The 17,264-nt window shown below is 41.1% G+C and overlaps 1 protein-coding gene across 9 annotated transcripts in view; it reads left to right on the forward strand.

The window, feature by feature from the left end:
- Positions 1 to 17,264, forward strand: part of OCA2 (OCA2 melanosomal transmembrane protein) — a 269,698-nt gene that overhangs the window by 49,084 nt on the left and 203,350 nt on the right. For 8 of the 9 annotated variants that reach the window (XM_082465689.1, XM_082465690.1, XM_082465695.1 and 5 more), the window contains 2 exons: positions 13,408 to 13,506; positions 16,612 to 16,800. In XM_082465689.1, the coding sequence (XP_082321815.1) occupies positions 13,408 to 13,506; positions 16,612 to 16,800 (288 nt within the window). Of the gene's footprint in view, positions 1 to 6,191; positions 6,279 to 13,407; positions 13,507 to 16,611; positions 16,801 to 17,264 lie in introns of all 9 variants that reach the window. The other variant, XM_082465697.1, reaches the window with a different exon arrangement.

The following is a 17,264-nucleotide window of genomic DNA, read 5'->3' on the forward strand; positions in this document are numbered from 1 at the left end:
AAGACAAAAATTGTTACATGAGACAGAGAAGATTTTATGATAAAAGGGTCAATCCATCAAGAAGATATATAAATTGTAAACATATGCACATATACATCACAAAAGACAATAAATTGCATGATTCCATTTATATGAAATGTCATAGAGACAGAGAGTAGTTACTGGATACTAGGACTGAGAAGAGGAAGGAATGGGGAGTGACTGTTAATGGGTATGAGGTTTCTTTTGGGGGTAATGATAATATTCTAGAATTAGATAGTGGTGATGTTTACAATACTTTGTGAATAGACTGCAAACCACTGAATTGTACCCTAAAAAAAACAAGGGGGTATGACAGCTGATCTTGGAAATAATGGGAAGAATTCAGGGTAGGTTAGTATTGTTCACTACCATTGTGACCAAAGGTATAAGTAAGAATATTAAATTAGTGGTTGCAATAGATTTTTTATGTTCTACTACACTCATAGATTGAAATCCTACATCCAATGTGTTGGTGTTAGGAGGTGGGGCCTTTGGGAGGCACGATATATTTTTTTAAACCCAACCAAGCAGTTCTTCAATTCTTCAGAGACACTGACTCGGTGTCCCAGAAATTTAACTCAATTCTGACACTATGTGGAGATAGCAACAGATCCTACAGGTTAAGGGCTCAGTCCCACAGGACTACTGAGACTCTTCCAAGTGTCAATTGCAAACCAGTTTGCTACCTGTGCTTCTGCCCAACTGGCTATAAGTGGGAGGTTCGCACAACCCCCTCTTCAGGTTGGATTAATTTGCTAAAGCAGCTCACAGAACTCAGGAAACCCATTTACTTATCTGATTACTGGTTTATTACAAAGGATAGTAAAAATATAAATGAACAGCTAGGTTAAGAAATACCTAGGGCAAAGTCCCGCATGCAGGAGCTTTCGTCCTTGTAGAGTTTGGGGACTCCCAATGTAGATGCATTCTGTTTCACCAACCTGGAAACTTTCCAAACCCCGTTCTTTTGGCTTTTAATGGAAGCTTCAGTACATATGCACGATTCAATACATAGGCCAATGATTAAATCATTGGCCATTGATTATTGATTCAACCTCCAGCTCTTCTCCCCTCCTTTGAGTTCAGGGGTGGGATTGACAGTTCCAACCCTATAATCAAGGTTGCTTCCCCTGGCAACAAGACCCCCCAACCATCCCTACGGGATTTCCAAAAGTCATGTCATTAAAATAAACTCTTTTGGGGTTGAAAGGGGCTTGATATGAATAATAAGGCACCCATTTCACCTTTTTGGTTCTGAAGTGATTTCAGGAACTGAAGACAAAAGACCAAATACTAAAACAAAAGATGCTCCCATTGCTCTTATCACTTAGAAAGGGTCTTGGGAGCTATAAGCCAGAAACTGTGGATGAAGACCAAACTATATATATATTTATTATAAATCACAATATTACAGGAAGTTCTACCCTCATGAATGGGATTAATGCTCTTATAAAGGGGACCCCAGAGAGTTCTCTCACCCTCCTTCTGCCATGTGAGGATTCAGTGAGGAGTTGGCAGTCTACAACCTGAAAGAGCTTCCTTGCCAGAGCCTGACCATGCTGGCACCTTGATCTCAGACTTCCAGTCTCCAGAACTGTGACAATAAATTTCTGTTGTTTATGAACCACTCAGTCTATGGTACTTTGTTATAGCAGTCCCAACCCGACTAAGACAGTGGCCATGCAATCATCATTATTTGTAACTACTACTGCAAAGAATCTACAGGAATTAACTGAAAAACTATTGAAGCTACATGGTAAAGTAACAGAATGTACTAGAAATAAAATTTTCTATCCAGAAAATTTTCTCTTAAAGTGCATCTCATTCATAATAAACAAAAATATCCAGAAATACTGAATGAGATGCATGACATTTATTAATCAAAATATAAAATTAGCAGAACTATCAAAGGAGAGTTGCATGGAAATATAGGTTCATACGCTTAGAAAAGAAGGCTAAGTATAAAGAAGATAAATTAATATATAGATTAATGTAATCCATAGATTTAATGAAAATAAATATCATGGACATTATAAATAGCAATGTTGACATCTGGCTCTAAGGCTGTCATTCACGCTCCAAAAATGAGAAAAAACAGATAATCCCCCAAATCACAATTTTTGGGGAACATATCAGAGAACTGATGTCACAGGCCTACTAACTAGCCATAAATCTAGGAAAAGATAAATACCTCCAATGAGAAGTGGAACACTGGCATTTTCTAACTATAGGCAGAGTACAGGATGAATATGGGGACATAGTAAAAACAGTAAGAAAAAAACAGCTGAATTAAAAAAAATGAATTTCTAAAGCCTGAGTGTAAGCTAGCATGAGAATATAGGATCCCTGGGTACTACAGATGCAAGGGGTGTGTGCACACACTTGCAGGGTCTTCTCCAGCAACTTTCAATGGGCACTTAAGAGAAAGGCTGGGGACAGGGTGGGAGACAGGGTTGTGATACATCTTTGTGCATGGTGTGGGGTAGGATCTAATTTAATCTTTTGCATGTGATTATCTAATTGTCTCAGCATCATTTGTTGAAAAGTCTTTTTGCCAAATTAAATTACCTTGGCTATTTTTAGAAAATCAACTGGCCATAAATGTAACTTTTTTCCCCCTGGACGCTCAATTCTGTTCCATTGCTCTATATGTGTATATTTACATCAGTATCACACTGTCTTGATTACTGTAGCTTTGTAGTTAAGTTTTTATTTGTTTATTATTTATTTATTTAATTTATTTTTGGCTGCACTGAGCGGCAAATGGAATCTTAGTTCCCTGACCAGGGATGGAACCTGTGCCCCCTGCAATGGAAGCACAGAGTCCTAACCACTGGACTGCCAGGGAATTCCCAGGTTTTTTTTTTTTTCTTTTTAATTTCAGAATCTTTATTGAGTGGGTTGATTTGGAAATTTACCATTTCCATATAGCCAACACAATTTCTTTCCATTACACTGAAATTTGTTTGAAGTGTGTTTAGTACCTACTATTATATGGCAATTTAACATTCTGTTCTATAATTTATATGATACATAAAAACCTTTTGAAATTTTTAATACAGTATCTGAAAATCTAGAATAATTTGAAGATTATACACTGAAGTAGTAGTGCTTTTAGGAATATAATTCTGTACATGCTAACTTCTGGCATGTAAAATGTACATAGTTACAGAAATTTAAATTTCTTGTAGTTGTTACTTATGTGACTGTTATCATCAGTGTCAAGTGATTCAGCTTTGCAACTGAAAGAGAAAAGATCTTACTTGTACCAAATTATTTTAAATACCAGAACCACTGAACAAGGGAGTGAATTACATGTGTATTGAATCTACTGCTGGTAGCATACCGTGGAAGTGACTTGTACTTTTGTTTCAGAAGATGTATTTCTCTTTTCTGTTTCTTTTTTAAAGAAATGTAAAAACTAAACTTATTAGTCATATTGTTGTTTTTATGTATTATTAGTCTCCCATTGATTTTATTTTATTTTTTTATTATTTTTTTTAACATCTTTATTGGCGTATAATTGTTTTACAATGGTGTGTTAGTTTCTGCTTTATAACAAAGTGAATCAGTTATACATATACATATGTTCCCATATCTCTTCCCTCTTCCCTCCCTCCCACCCTCCCTATCCCACCCCTCTAGGTGGTCACAAAGCACCGAGCTGATCTCCCTGTGCTCTGCGGCTGCTTCCCACTAGCTATCTATTTTACATTTAGTAGTGTATATATGTCCATGCCACTCTTTCACCCTGTCACATCTTACCCTTCCCCCTCCCCATATCCCCAAGTCCATTCTCTAGTAGGTCTGTGTCTTTATTCCCGTCTTGCCATTATTTTTATGGGAGGTTATTTTTAAATCAGTCTGACAAAAATAACTATCAGATATTCTGGGTTTATATTTATTCTTCCAACTATGATTAGCTCTTGCTTTTAAAACTCCCCATTTATTTACCAAATATTTCTTAAGTGACTATTTATTGGGCTCTGTGTTAGATATGGGAGTTTTCCCCAAGTTCCTCCTTGATTTAAAATGTCTGAATGTACATTTGGGAGTAATTGACTTAACAGATTATTAGCAGAAACTGCAGTTTAATAAGCTCCATTGAGGTCATTTTACTTAGAGCATGTCAGTAAGTCAACAAGCAGGTAAAGCCCTTACCTTCATTCCCAAGCCAGAGCCTAAGGGGCAGAGAGTATAGAGGTAATTCCCAGTGGGGTTTCCTTTTCTCTTGGCTCAAGCCAGATTGAGGAAGTTGGCAGTGCCAGTAAGAAAGGGGCACTTTTTAATGGTGCCAGGAGCTAGCCACAGTTGACTGTAAGCAAGGGGAAAATGCTGGGACAACTGCCTTATATTGGGTTGACCAAGTTAGTGTGAATGAAGTTTTGGAGGACTTGGATACAATTTCATTTAAAACCTCAGGGTGAATTTTTTAATGCTGTGTATAATGTTAAGGAGACTAGTAGCTTCTTACTACATCACATGCTGGGACCTATAGGTTGAGGACCTCTTTGTTTCCTATTCTCTACATTTCTTACATGCACTGAGGCAAAAATAGCAACTAGAAGAAAACTTTGTTACACATACCTACCTATCTGAATCTGTGCATACAAGCTGTTTTTTTCTCCTCCAACTAAGGATGAACTTTCCATGCCCCTAGCAAATGTAGTAATTTTTTTTTAAAAAACAACTTTATTGAGATATAGTTTACATACCATACAATTTTCTCATTTAAAGTGCACAATTCTCAACATCAAAAGAAACCCCAAACCAAAATAACCTGATTAAAAAATGGGCAGAGTACCTGAACAGACATTTTTCCAAAGGCATACAGATGGCCAACAGACACATGAAAAAATGCTCAACATCAGTAATCATCAGGGAAATGCAAATCAAAACTACAATGAGATATCACTTCACACCAATCAGAATGGCTATTATCAAAGAGATAATATATTTTGAATCTTTTGTGTTTTATATAATTTTTTTGTCCCTTATTTCCTCCATTACTGCTTCTTCTCTTTATTTTTTGTAGTGACATATTTTGATTCCCTTCTCATTTCCATTTTAATATATTTTATAGATATTTTCTTTGTGGTTACTATCAAGATTCCATCTAACATCCTGAAGTTACAGCAATCTAATTTGAAATGATATCAACTGTGCTGTTTTTACTCATAACACTTCTGACACCAAATGAGAGGTTTATTTCCCTCCAAAGATTGATACCAGTCAATTCTCTGATTCTCTGCAAACATCAACTGGATGTTTAACAATTCAATTAAATTCCATTCTGACACTATCTACCTGGAGTTAGAGTCAGATCCCACTAGTTAAGGGCTGAGTCCCACAAAACTCTTCCCGCTTCAGATGCCAGTCACAATTCCTGGGCTTCCTGTACTTCTATCTAACTGGCTATAAATTTGGGGTTCCCATGACCCCCTCCTCAGGTTTGATAATTTGCTAGAATAGCTCACAGAACTCCGGAACAATCTTTACTTATGTTTACTAATTTATTACAAAGGATACAACACAGCAAGAGCCAAATGGAAAGGATGCATAGGGTGGGGGAAGCACAGAGCTCCCATGCCTTCTCCAGGTGTACCACCCTCCCAGAACTTTGGTGCATTCACCCACCTGCAAGCTCTCCCAACCTGTCTTATAGGATTTTTTTTTAATGGAGATTTCATTATGTAGGCATGATTGATTAAATCACTGGCCATTGGTGACTGAATTCAATCTTCATTCCCTCTTTCCTTCCTTCACCACTTAGCTAGGTTTCCTCTGAATTAGGGATCAGCTTGAGGTGAAATTTTAAGTTCTTCTCAGGAATTTCCTGAGCTTATGTGTGTGGCTTTCTAAATTCCTTTGTATACATGCCTAGTTTTGAACATCCTAATTTCCCAGACTCTCATGCCAATCTCTTTTCTGGTCTTAGATGTTCTATTGTGTATCTCCACCCATAATCTCTTGCCTTAGGTGCTTGTGGGTTTGCTGTCCCCTTGTAGCTTCTATGAGCACTGCTTGCTGATTTTCCCATCTGCATTCAGAGGTATATGAAATAGAGATGAGCACCTTTCATCACACATTAATCCTTCAAGTATCCCCAAGACAACTTAGAATAGACATACACAACAATTTTCAAATAAGGTCATTTCTGCTCCCTCTAGTTTGAAGGATTGGGGGGAACTGGGAACCAGACTGCCACCTGCTCAAGACCAAGACCACCTCCACACCAGGGACGGAGTGGGGCAAAGGCAAATAAAATGCCCCCAAACTTTCCTATCATTTTGAAGATGGTCTTTTCTCTTTTGATTGCTGTAAACCTTTATTTTCCAGAGCTCCTACAAAGTTGGTTCAAACAGCTTCTGGTTTATGTGAGGTTTCTATGGACGAATGAGAGCTTGGAGCTTCCTGGTTTGCCATTTTGCTCTCTCCTTCTTTTGGAGTATTGTTTTGCTGTCTGTAGAATTCTTGGTTGACAGATGTTCTTTCTGCACATGCTGTTGAGCTGCTCTAGTGAAATTTTCATTTCATTTATTGTACTTTACAATTATAGCATTTCTATTTGTTCTTTCTTTATACTTTTTCTTTGTCAATATTCTTTATTTTGTGAGACATCATCCCTATACTTTCATATAGTTCTTTAGATATGGTTTCCTTTGGTTCTTTGCACATATTTGTTTTTTAATTTAGAAAAAAATTGTCCTTAATGATATTTATTTTTTATTGAAGTATAGTTGATTTACAATGTTGTGTTAGTTTCAGGTGTACAGCAAAGTGATTCAGTTATATATATACATATGTATCTATTTTTTCTCAGATTCTTTTCCATTTTAGGTTATTACATTTTTTAAAAATTAATTAATTAATTATTTTTTGGCTGCGTTGGGTCTTCGTCGCTGTGTGCGGGCTTTCTCTAGTTGCGGCGAGTGGGGGCTACTACTCTTCATTGCAGTGCGTGGGCTTTTATTGCGGTGGCTTCTCTTGTTGTGGAGCACGGCCTCTAGGCATATGGGCTTCAGTAGTTGTGGCACATGGGCTCAGTAGTTGTGGCTCACGGGCTTGGTTGCTCCACGGCATGTGAGATCTTCCCGGACCAGGGATTGAGCCTGTGTCCCCTGAATTGGCAGGTGGATTCTTAACCACTGTGGCATCAGGGAGTCCCTATTACAACATCTTGAGTATAGCTCCCTGCGCTATAGAGTAGGTCCTTTTTGTTTATCTATTTTATATATAGTATTGATAGTTTTTATTTGTTAATCCCAAACTCCTAATTTATCCCTCCCCCTCCCTTTATCCTTTTGGTAATCATAAGTTTGTTTTCTATGTCTGTGAGTCTATTTCTGTTTTGTAAATAAGTTCATTTATATCATTTTTTTTTAGATTCCACATATAAGTGATATCATATGATATTTGTCTTTCTCTGTCTGACTTCACTTAGTATGACAATCTCTAGGTCCATCCATCTTGCTGCTAATGGCATTATTTCATTCTTTTTATGGCTGAGTAATATTCCACTGTGGTATATGTATATACCACATCTTCTTTATCCATTCATCTGTTGTTGGACATTTAGGTTGCCTCCATGACTTGGCTACTGTAAATAGTGCTGCTATGAACATTGGGGTGCATGTATCTTTTTGAATTAGAGTTTTCTCTAAACATATTTAAAATAGCTGATTTAAAGTCTAGGAAGTCCAATGTCTGGCTTTCTTAAGGGAATGTTCCTATTAACCATTTTTCCCTCCCAGTATATGGGCCATACATACATTTGCATGTCTCATAAGTTTCTGTTGAGATTGGACATCTCAAATAATGTGGACTGGGACAAAGTGAGAGAGTGGCATGGACATATATACACTACCAAATGTAAAATAGACAGCTAGTGGGAAGCAGCCGCATAGCACAGGGAGATCAGCTTCGTGCTTTGTGATCACCTAGAGGGTAGGCAGGAGACGCAAGAGGGAGGAGATATGGGGATATATGTATATGTGTAGCTGATTCACTTTGTTATAAAGCAGAAACTAACACATCATTGTCAAGCAATTGTACTCCAATAAAGATGTTGAAAAAATAAAATAAAATAATGTGAAAACTCTGGAAATCAAATTATTTCACTTTCCTAGGGTTTATGGTTGTTGCTGTTCTTTAGTGACTTTCCTGAACTAATTTTGTTAAGTCTGTATTCTCTATTGTATGTGGCCATGGATTTCTCTGTTCAGTTAGCTTAGTGGCTGGGAAGAAATATTCTTAAATGGCTGGAACATGTACATCTCCCTGCTTTTGCCAAGGGGCTGTGTGTGCATGCTGGGATAAGCCTTCAGCATTTAGCCAGGCACTCTGTCTTATTCTTCATTTCTTGCTTGTGCAGAACCTCAAGGTTAGCCAGAGATGAGAGCTTAGTGCCTTCTCAGGTCTTTCCTCTGCATAGCCCTGGAAATGCACACAGCCTTGTACATGTATGTGGGTTCTAGATTCCCAGTAATGTGTTGGAGCTTTCCAAAAGCCCCGACCAACACCTCATTCCCCAGCTTTTCCTTTTAAGTGTTTTGGTCAGCTTCTTGTTAGCCCCAACTATATTGCTGCCTCAGGTAGCTGTGATGTTAGTTGCTGCTGACTGTGACAAATGCCCCTGAGGTAAAGGCTGTCCACTATGGGAATGCTGAATTAGGTCAAATACAGACAATACCTGTTGAGTGGGGAGTTTCAGGATACTGCCAGACATCTCAGTGACAGTTCTCTGGTAATGGAAATTTAGAGGTGCTCCAACCCTAATCCTTCTTCCTCAAGGGGCTACCAAGCTGCTGGTTTTCACTGTCATTGCAGGGCTGTTGGTTTTCAAGTTTACCATGGAATGGGATAAGGGATGTGGGAATAGGGCAAGTTAAAATGCCACTGTTCTTGTCAGTATTCAGCCATTATTCTTGAATAAATGCTCCTTGGATTGTTGCAGAGTTTGGTTTATTTCCAAAGTTCTGATAATATTGTCTTGACAGTTTTTGTCAGTGTCTGTTCCTTTTATGGAGAGAATTTTCTCAAGTCCTTACTCTGCCATTCCTGCTGTTACTTCCTGCTGCTTTCATGTGAAAGAATGTCTCATCACATAAGGATAATAGTTTTGAGATACTAAGTGGACGTACTTTTCTATCCCTACAAAGGTACAGGAAGTTTGGATTTGGCTTAGAACAAACAAGTTGTTGCTCAGTTTTGTATATCAAACTAGGAATAAAAAAATAAAAATGCATAGCATCAGGATGATAGCTTTGTAAGGCTAGCAGGGAAGTGCTGGCCTGGCTGGGCACATCACTACTTGCTGTGGTCCACCTACAGGGTATGTTAGCATTGCCAGAGAAGTATCGGTGTGGGTGGTCTGAGACAGATCCTTGGTCTACAATCCTGAGCAGGTTTGCTGGGGACCTATACCTCCCATCTGCCAGCATACTTGAGGAGCCTGACAGGGATCAGAAAGGTAAAATGTGAAGACTTTGCAGCAGACATAACAGAGAATGCTGGAAGCTTGCACATTGTCCCCAGGGCTTGGTGGAAGCAGCACTGTTGTGATGAGGGACATATGGTTCCTACAATCTTCCACCGATGGGGTGCAATTGTGTGCATGTGGCATTCCTTGGAAAGGGAGCAATTGTCCTGATCAAGAATTTGAACCTTGAATGGAATGAATGCATACATAAAAAGAGACTTTTAAATAGTAGACTGACCAACTACTAAGTGACATCCTATTCTCCAGTTCATCAAGGTGACTGGGACCCATTTATAGAAACTAGAGTTAATTACTTACACATGAAAGTGATACAGTGGGTGTTCCAACTCTGTTCAAATGGTCTTCCTTGCAAGATGGTTTTTGCCCATCCCTTCCCTGAGTCAACATGGTGGAAAATTTGGAAAAGACTTTATTACTGAGAAGGAAAAGACATTGGGAAGTCTTTAAAAATTCGTCTCCTTTTTACATAGTTTTTATGTAGAATATTATTTAATCTCATGAGTTATTTAGATTAATCAGTAGTTTTAACTTATTCTTTTGCTAATTTTAGGCTTACTTCTGGACTTTTACAAATTATTATTTTATCTTCAAATAATTTTAATCTTAGAGACAAATTACAGAATAATATGAAAAACTTTCATAAACTGTTCATCCAGAAACTCCAGTCAAGTTTTGCCAACTCTCCCAATAATGCCCTTCCTTTATAGCAAAGGACCCAACTTAGAAGCACATATTGCATTGTGTTGTGATGTTACTTCAGTCTCCTTTAGCCTAGGATTTTTCAATCTTTTCTTAATTTCATGATGCTGAACCTTTCGAAGATTAGGGTCCTGTTATTTTATAGAAGATTCTCTCACTTTTGTTTGCCTGATGTGTCCTCCTGACTGGATTCAGGTTATACATTTTTGGCAGCAACAGCAGAGAAGTGAGGTTGTGCACTTCTCATTCCATCATATTAGGTGGTGCTTGCTTTCACTTAGACCCATTGCAGATGATGTGCACTTTGATCACTTGATTAAGGTGATGTCCACCAGGCTTTTCCATTGTGAAGTTGCTCTTTTCCCTTCTGTAATTAATGCTTTGTGCAAATGTCAGTATCTCATTCCTCATCTGACTTTTTTACCCATTAGCTTTAGCATCTGTTGATGTTTCTTGTCTGAATTAATTTTTACTATGGTGGTACTAGATTATCCAAGGGCTCATTAGCACCCTCTTTTGTGCTGGCATACTGGTGTTCTGGGGACTCTCTGCAACGCTGTCGGGATTTTGACACTCGAGTCTTTGTTTTCCTTTTTCCTTCAGTCACGGTCATTCTCATGAGTCATTCTCTCATGAGCTCCACCCCAAACTCTCAGCTCCAAAGCCCCCTCTACCTCCTTGCCTCTAACGGCTTTTCTCCATGTGCAGTGTCCACGCTCACACCTATGACTGTCTTTGCCTATGTCTGCCCCAGAGCTTTTTGGCCTGGGAAAGCTTCAGGTCCTCCACTTCTGGCCTTCCTATCCTCTTATGCCCAGCACTTCCTTGAGCTCGTCAAGCTTCTCAGCCTCCTCCCATGCACCCGCCTCTTCCTGCTGGTGCTGTGGAGAGCTTCCCTCCTCTTCCATCCTGTGCCCAGGACTGCGTCCCTTTGCCTCTCTCCCACCCTATGTTCACTGCTCCTCCAGCACCACCGCAGCATTGGCTCTCCCACTCCAACCCTCATGGGGCAGATGCCCTGGCAGAGACCCTCGCAAACTTCCAACCCCAAGGTTCCCAGCAGCAGTCCTTTCAGGAGTTGATTCTCTCCCCTCTCAATTTTATGATCCAGGGCAGCTATCCCAAACTTTTCCCACTCTCCTCGGTGTTCCTCTCCTCTAGCACACAGCCAGACTCCTACTTCAGAGGGAGAATTTGGGTCACCAATCTTGAACAGCCTCGAGTCTGTGTCTCAGTTAGTGTGCAAAACTGACCAATGATGCCAGGTGAAGCTGGTGGGTCTCCTCATCCCTCTGTCTTCCGTGAGGGATTGGACTCTGAAGAGTTCAGGTTCTGCCTCTAACTCTGAGCTTATCACCCATGGCACCCACACTCCGCTCTGTGGCGGGGCTGTCCACATTCCCTCTTTCCTGCACTTTCCATTCCACATGCCAGGGGCATAGTGAAAATTGCACAGGGACATCTGTGGTGGCAACAAGCACAAAAGGCTGCTGCTCCCTGGCTGTGGTGGCTGAGTCTCTGGGCACCAACCTGAGGTGGTGCCCAGAGGACACTCGCTGGCTCCAGACAGACTCCTTTCCTGACTTCAGTGTGACATGATGGGTGCTGTTAGATACAGGTCAGGGGTTCTCTAATCCGTAAGACCAGTCTTATTGTCTGTGTCACAGGTGCATGCTTGAATGAGAAAGAGAGAGTGGATGGAAATATTTTTCTTTGCTTTGCTCTGCATTTGTAATCTGAAGTGCTGTTATTTTGCCAGATGAGTGTATCACAGCATCCACAGAGGTTCCACATGGCCTGGACCATGGAAGGGCAATGTACAAAATGACGTATGCCCAACAGTTAGGAATGAACATGATTTCCACAGCTTTTCATGAAAAGCTGGCTGCTTTTTAACATCTTATGTCTTTTGATGAGGTGACCATGTATGCAGGGTGGGGGACTCTGTTGTGCCTATGCCTTTATTTCCCTCTCACAAAGCTGCTGATTTGGATAAGTTTATGGGCAGGCCAAGTCACAGCAGAAGGGGGTCTTGTGCAGTGTGAACCTTTGCTTTGCTTCAGTTGTGTCTTCTGTTCCCCTGTGAGCCCCCTCCCTGCTATCCTGGTTATCATTTCATTATGACTCCATCAGCCTGACTTCTGCTGCTTAATCTCTCAAGGGAAGCTATTAGGATATTTTAAATGTGTGATATTTAAATATTGTGGTCTTAGGAAACAGAATTTTCTGAATATAAACAGGCCCATCAGATTCTGAATGGTTTTCTTGAGGAAAAACTCTGCATGGAATGGCAAAGATGGCTGGAACATATTTTAATGCTAAAGTGAGCCTAAAAGTATTGGTCCCACAGCATCTAGTCTATGTGAGTTTCTGCTTTGCACTTTCAATCTGGTTTAGGCTGGGGAGGAGAGTTGTTTCTAATTTTCTTTCCTAAAACTCCAGCTTTTTACAATTCAGATATAACATGTGAAATTTACCACTGACTCTTCTTTTTTTCTTTTTTAACATCTTTATTGGAGTATATGGCTTTACAATGGTGTGTTAGTTTCTGCTGTATAACAAAGTGAATCAGTTATACATATACATGTATCCCCATATCTCTTCCCTCTTGTGTCTCCCTCCCTCCCCCCCTCCCTATCCCACCCCTCTAGGTGGTCACAAAGCACCGAGCTGATCTCCCTGTGCTATGCGGCTGCTTCCCACTAGCTATCTATTTTACATTTGGTAGTGTATATATGTCCATGCCACTCTCTCACTTTGTCCCAGCTTACCCTTCCCCCTCCCCGTATCCTCAGGTCCATTCTCTAGTAGGTCTGCATCTTTATTCCCGTCTTGCCCCTAGGTTCTTCTGACCATTTCTTTTTCTTTTTTTTTGTTTTTTAGATTCCATATATATGTGTTAGCATACGGTATTTGTTTTTCTCTTTCTGACTTACTTCACTCTGTATGATAGTCTCTAGGTCCATCCACCTCACTACAAATAACTCAGTTTCATTCCTTTTTATGGCTGAGCAATATTCCATTGTATATATGTGCCACATCACCTAAGTGTCCATCAACAGATGAATGGATAAAGAAGATGTACCACTGACTCTTGGGGCACGTTCTTGAATCTAGCCACAATCACCAGTGAGCACAGCCATCATTTTGTGTTGGTGATCCCTTTCCTTCACTTTGTTTTTCAGGTCTCACCCTCCTTTCCCCCAGTTCTTCAGCTCCAGTTCTAAAGACCCCTGCTTTACAGAAAACACACCTTTGCTGAGGAATTTCTCACAAGAGAAAGGGTGAGGTGTTTTTTTCTTTCTTTCCTATAAAATTAAGAAATCTCTGAGCATTATCCTTTGCACTTATGCTGGAGAATTTCTTCCTGAGATATGAATTTTTACCTGACATGTATGGTCTCTGCTAGATCCTTGTCGATTCAATGTGTGTTCATGATTCTAGTGGTTGTATTCTGTGCCTTATGAATTGCCAAGTAACCTTGAGCATAACCCTGCAGTGATTGAATAGCACATGTACACACTCATGCATGCACACAGCTGGGAAAGGCCATCTTGCCAGGCCAGGGCTTCTCAACCAGGGTTGAGGTTGGCACCGTCAGGGGACAATTTTTGTTGTCACAAATGGGGGCGGGGTACTACTGGCATTTGGGGTAGAGGGCAGGGGTGCTGCCAAACATCCTGCATTGCACAGGACACGTCCCCACAACAAGGAGTTATCTGGCTCAAATGTCAGTAGTTATGAAGCTGGAAAATGTACGATTTAAAAGAAAACTCTACTTCCTGTAAATCTGAAGTTCCTTTTGAGGATAAACGTGGGTGGTTCTGGAACCGATGAGCAGAGTTGATCTGTAGGATGAGTTACAGACTCTCTCCCTCAGGGTGAAGGGCCCTGGCTCAGGCCTCCATCCTCTGTTCTGCAGACAAACTTCCAGAAGCTTGAGCCATCTGTTTGGTGTCCCCCGACTGCCCACACATTCCAAACGTGGTGACATTGTCACGGACCTTCCTTTCCTGCCCACTGACCCTTGCACTCGGCCTCTCTCTCACAGCCTCTGAGGAACTACCCACCCTCTCTCCAGCCCTGTCTGTAAATGTTCGGGGGGGGGGAATCATCCCACTTTAGGGTGCATCAGAATTTTGGGGTGCTCATATGCCATGTGGGTTCCTGGTCTCACCATCCTAAGACTCAAGTTCACAGGATTTGGACAGGATGTAGGAGTCTTGATTTGTCACTTCCCAATGCAGACCCAGTGTGGCTTCCTCCAGGAGACCCCTGATGACAAGTTGTGTTTCCCTGAAAAAGTTCCCACTTAGCCCATTTTACTAGAGGGAACTCCTCTCCTCTCTGGCTCTCCAGGTCAGTCCCACTCAAGTGTAAGGGGGCTCAAATGTCACCTCCTTTGTGAAACCTTGGTTCCTCCACAACTCCTTCAAGAGTCAATGCTTCTTCTCCTTTGCTCTTAAACACCAAATTCATGTCCTGACTTTGGAACTTGCTCTTGTGTCATCCGTGGTTATGCCTGCCAGCCCAGTGCCCAGCAAGGCCTCTACCACTGGGGGACAGCAACTCTCTTCCATCTCTTCTAATCAGTAACTTTGAAAACCAACACTTTACAATCTATTCCTTTTAATGCTTTCCTTTGAGTTACTTGGTAAACTGTTAAGGCCTGAGACATTTTACAACTCATGATTCTTTGGAAAACCAATAATGTGAAAGCATTTATCCTGGGCTTGTGGAACACAGAGACTGGCCCTGGGATGCTGAGCTGTGCCTCATATCACAAAAATCACTTCAGAGGAGTAGAACATGAGTCAGGTTTACTTACAAAATGTTTTCCTTTTTTTGTTCCACATGAGGCTTACTGAGGTATTGGTGGTGGCAAGGTCTTTTTGATGCTTTAGTTTTTGCCAGCATTATTTTGTTGCAGTTTTAATTTGATCAAATGGCTTATTAGGATAACATCCATTAGTTTACATATTTTCAGAAGAGAATGTGTCCTTTTCAAGATGTTGAGGGCAGGAGTGTGCAGCTAAGAGTCAAAGCATGCCCCACACCTATACTGACCAGCATGGTGGCCACATATCACACATGGTTATTCAAAGTCAAATTAGTTAAAATTCAATAAAATTAAAAATTCAGTTCTCCAGTTACACATTTCAAGTGGCCAATGAGCACTTGTAGCTACCATACTGGACATGCAGAGAACATTTCCACCACCATGGAAAGTTCTATTGCAACGCACTACTCCAGAAACAGTGACATAAGCTTTCCTCTTTCTACTTAAAAACAGTTTCCTTGGTTCCAATTTTAGTCACAGTTGTGTTTGTTCATCAGTTGAGAGGGTTTGTGATATTATTCCTCACACATCTGTGACATTTCCCAGTCACAAAATTCTTGGACAAGATTACTGATTATTTTCAAAGTTTTCACACTGTCAACATCATCTGTTATCTTGTTACATATTGGTTTCACACAGCCTAATTTGCATATTTGAACTTCTCCTTATGAATGAGACTATTTTTCTTGTGAACCAGTCCTAAAGCAGTGATAAGAGTTCAGGAGGATCACAATGCCCTGTTGAGCTAACTGGGTTCGAAAGGCATAGCTTGAGAGGCATAACATAATAGATTGTGGCTCTTGTGTCAATATTGCCACCCCACAAGTATTCCATGTATTTCCACAGGAAAATTCTGGGCTTGGTGCAGCCTTACTAGAGTCAAGTGCTGACTGAGAATCTGTACTGAATGAGTTGTTCAGTTGTTAAGTGATTCAACCAAAACTAAATGGATATATCCACATGTAATTTTGATAAAAGTTTATGATACCCCTTGATTCATCCTTCTAGATATAGGTCCCATTCTTGGGCCCATCTAGCCCAGTACTGATGTTTCCCACTCCTGCTCGTGTTCATGTAGATGTTGGGTGGGAAAGCTAGGTAGACCGTCTCCCCTACAGCTCCATTACAGATGGATACCTACAAAGAGGAGAAAAGACTTATGCCACTCACTGTACTTCAGGATGAGTATAACAGGACCAGGTACTGAGAACTCCAGCACAGTCAAAGAGAAAGCAAAAACCGAAATGAGCTGGAGCTGGTCTGAGCCAGAAAAAGCTTTACTGGAAAGTTCCAAACTCAGAACAAGCTGATGTTTCTTGAAGGTCCACAATTTATTTTGAAGACTGTGTGACCCCAGACGATTTCCCTCCAGTCCAGGGTGTGTGATGTCAAGAAAGACCCATTCCCACCAGTCTGACAGTACTACAATATCGATGGTCCTTTTAAAAACAAGTATTGATTGTACATTTCATGCTCACCCCTGAGATGAAGTGTTGCTTTGGAGATGCTACTATTTCCGTGAAAATAACCACAAAGCCTCGATTTCCAGGTCACGGTGCGTGCCCGTTTACCACCCAGAGTTCATCACTGCTGAAGAATCTTGGGAGAACAGCTCTGCTGAGTGGGAGGGCGGATCCCTGCTGAGCAGAGAGCTGGTAGGTTCCTCTGGATCCGCCTCCTCAGAGAAGGGGGAGCTTCTGGACAGCGCTCACATCAGGTTCCGTCTTTCCAAGTTGAGGTAGGAAGACTTGGAGCGCCAGCACTCGCACAGGGTGTTGGTCGCACAGCGCATGCCGCCCACCTGGGACTGGGCTGGGGAGTGGGGCGCAGTGCGGGTATTGCCCTCGCCACATCCTTCCCGAGGACAGGGTGGAGGTGAGGAAGAAGGCTAGGCGGCACCTTCCTGGAAGGTAATCTTCCTTTCCTCCAGGCCCTGGAAGACAGATAAAGCGGCGTTCGAACCAGCATGGAGCCTTTAAGGCTACAAGAAAACCCAATTACAGACCTAAATGACTAACACCCTACACACCTGTCCTTTCTGTTGTGTGGCTGGGGTCTTCATGCCCATGAGGCTTTGTGGATGAAGTGGTCCCCGTGGTGTTTTAGAAGCTGATATTATCATTTGTAGTCAGTGATGAAGCACGTTATTAGAAGGGTTCTGCACAGGAAAGAGAAAGAGGGTTTTTAGGGCTGATGCAGCTG

The sequence above is a fragment of the Balaenoptera physalus genome (genome assembly GCF_965194825.1).
Source record: "Balaenoptera physalus genome assembly, chromosome: 6".
Taxonomy (NCBI): domain Eukaryota; kingdom Metazoa; phylum Chordata; class Mammalia; order Artiodactyla; family Balaenopteridae; genus Balaenoptera; species Balaenoptera physalus.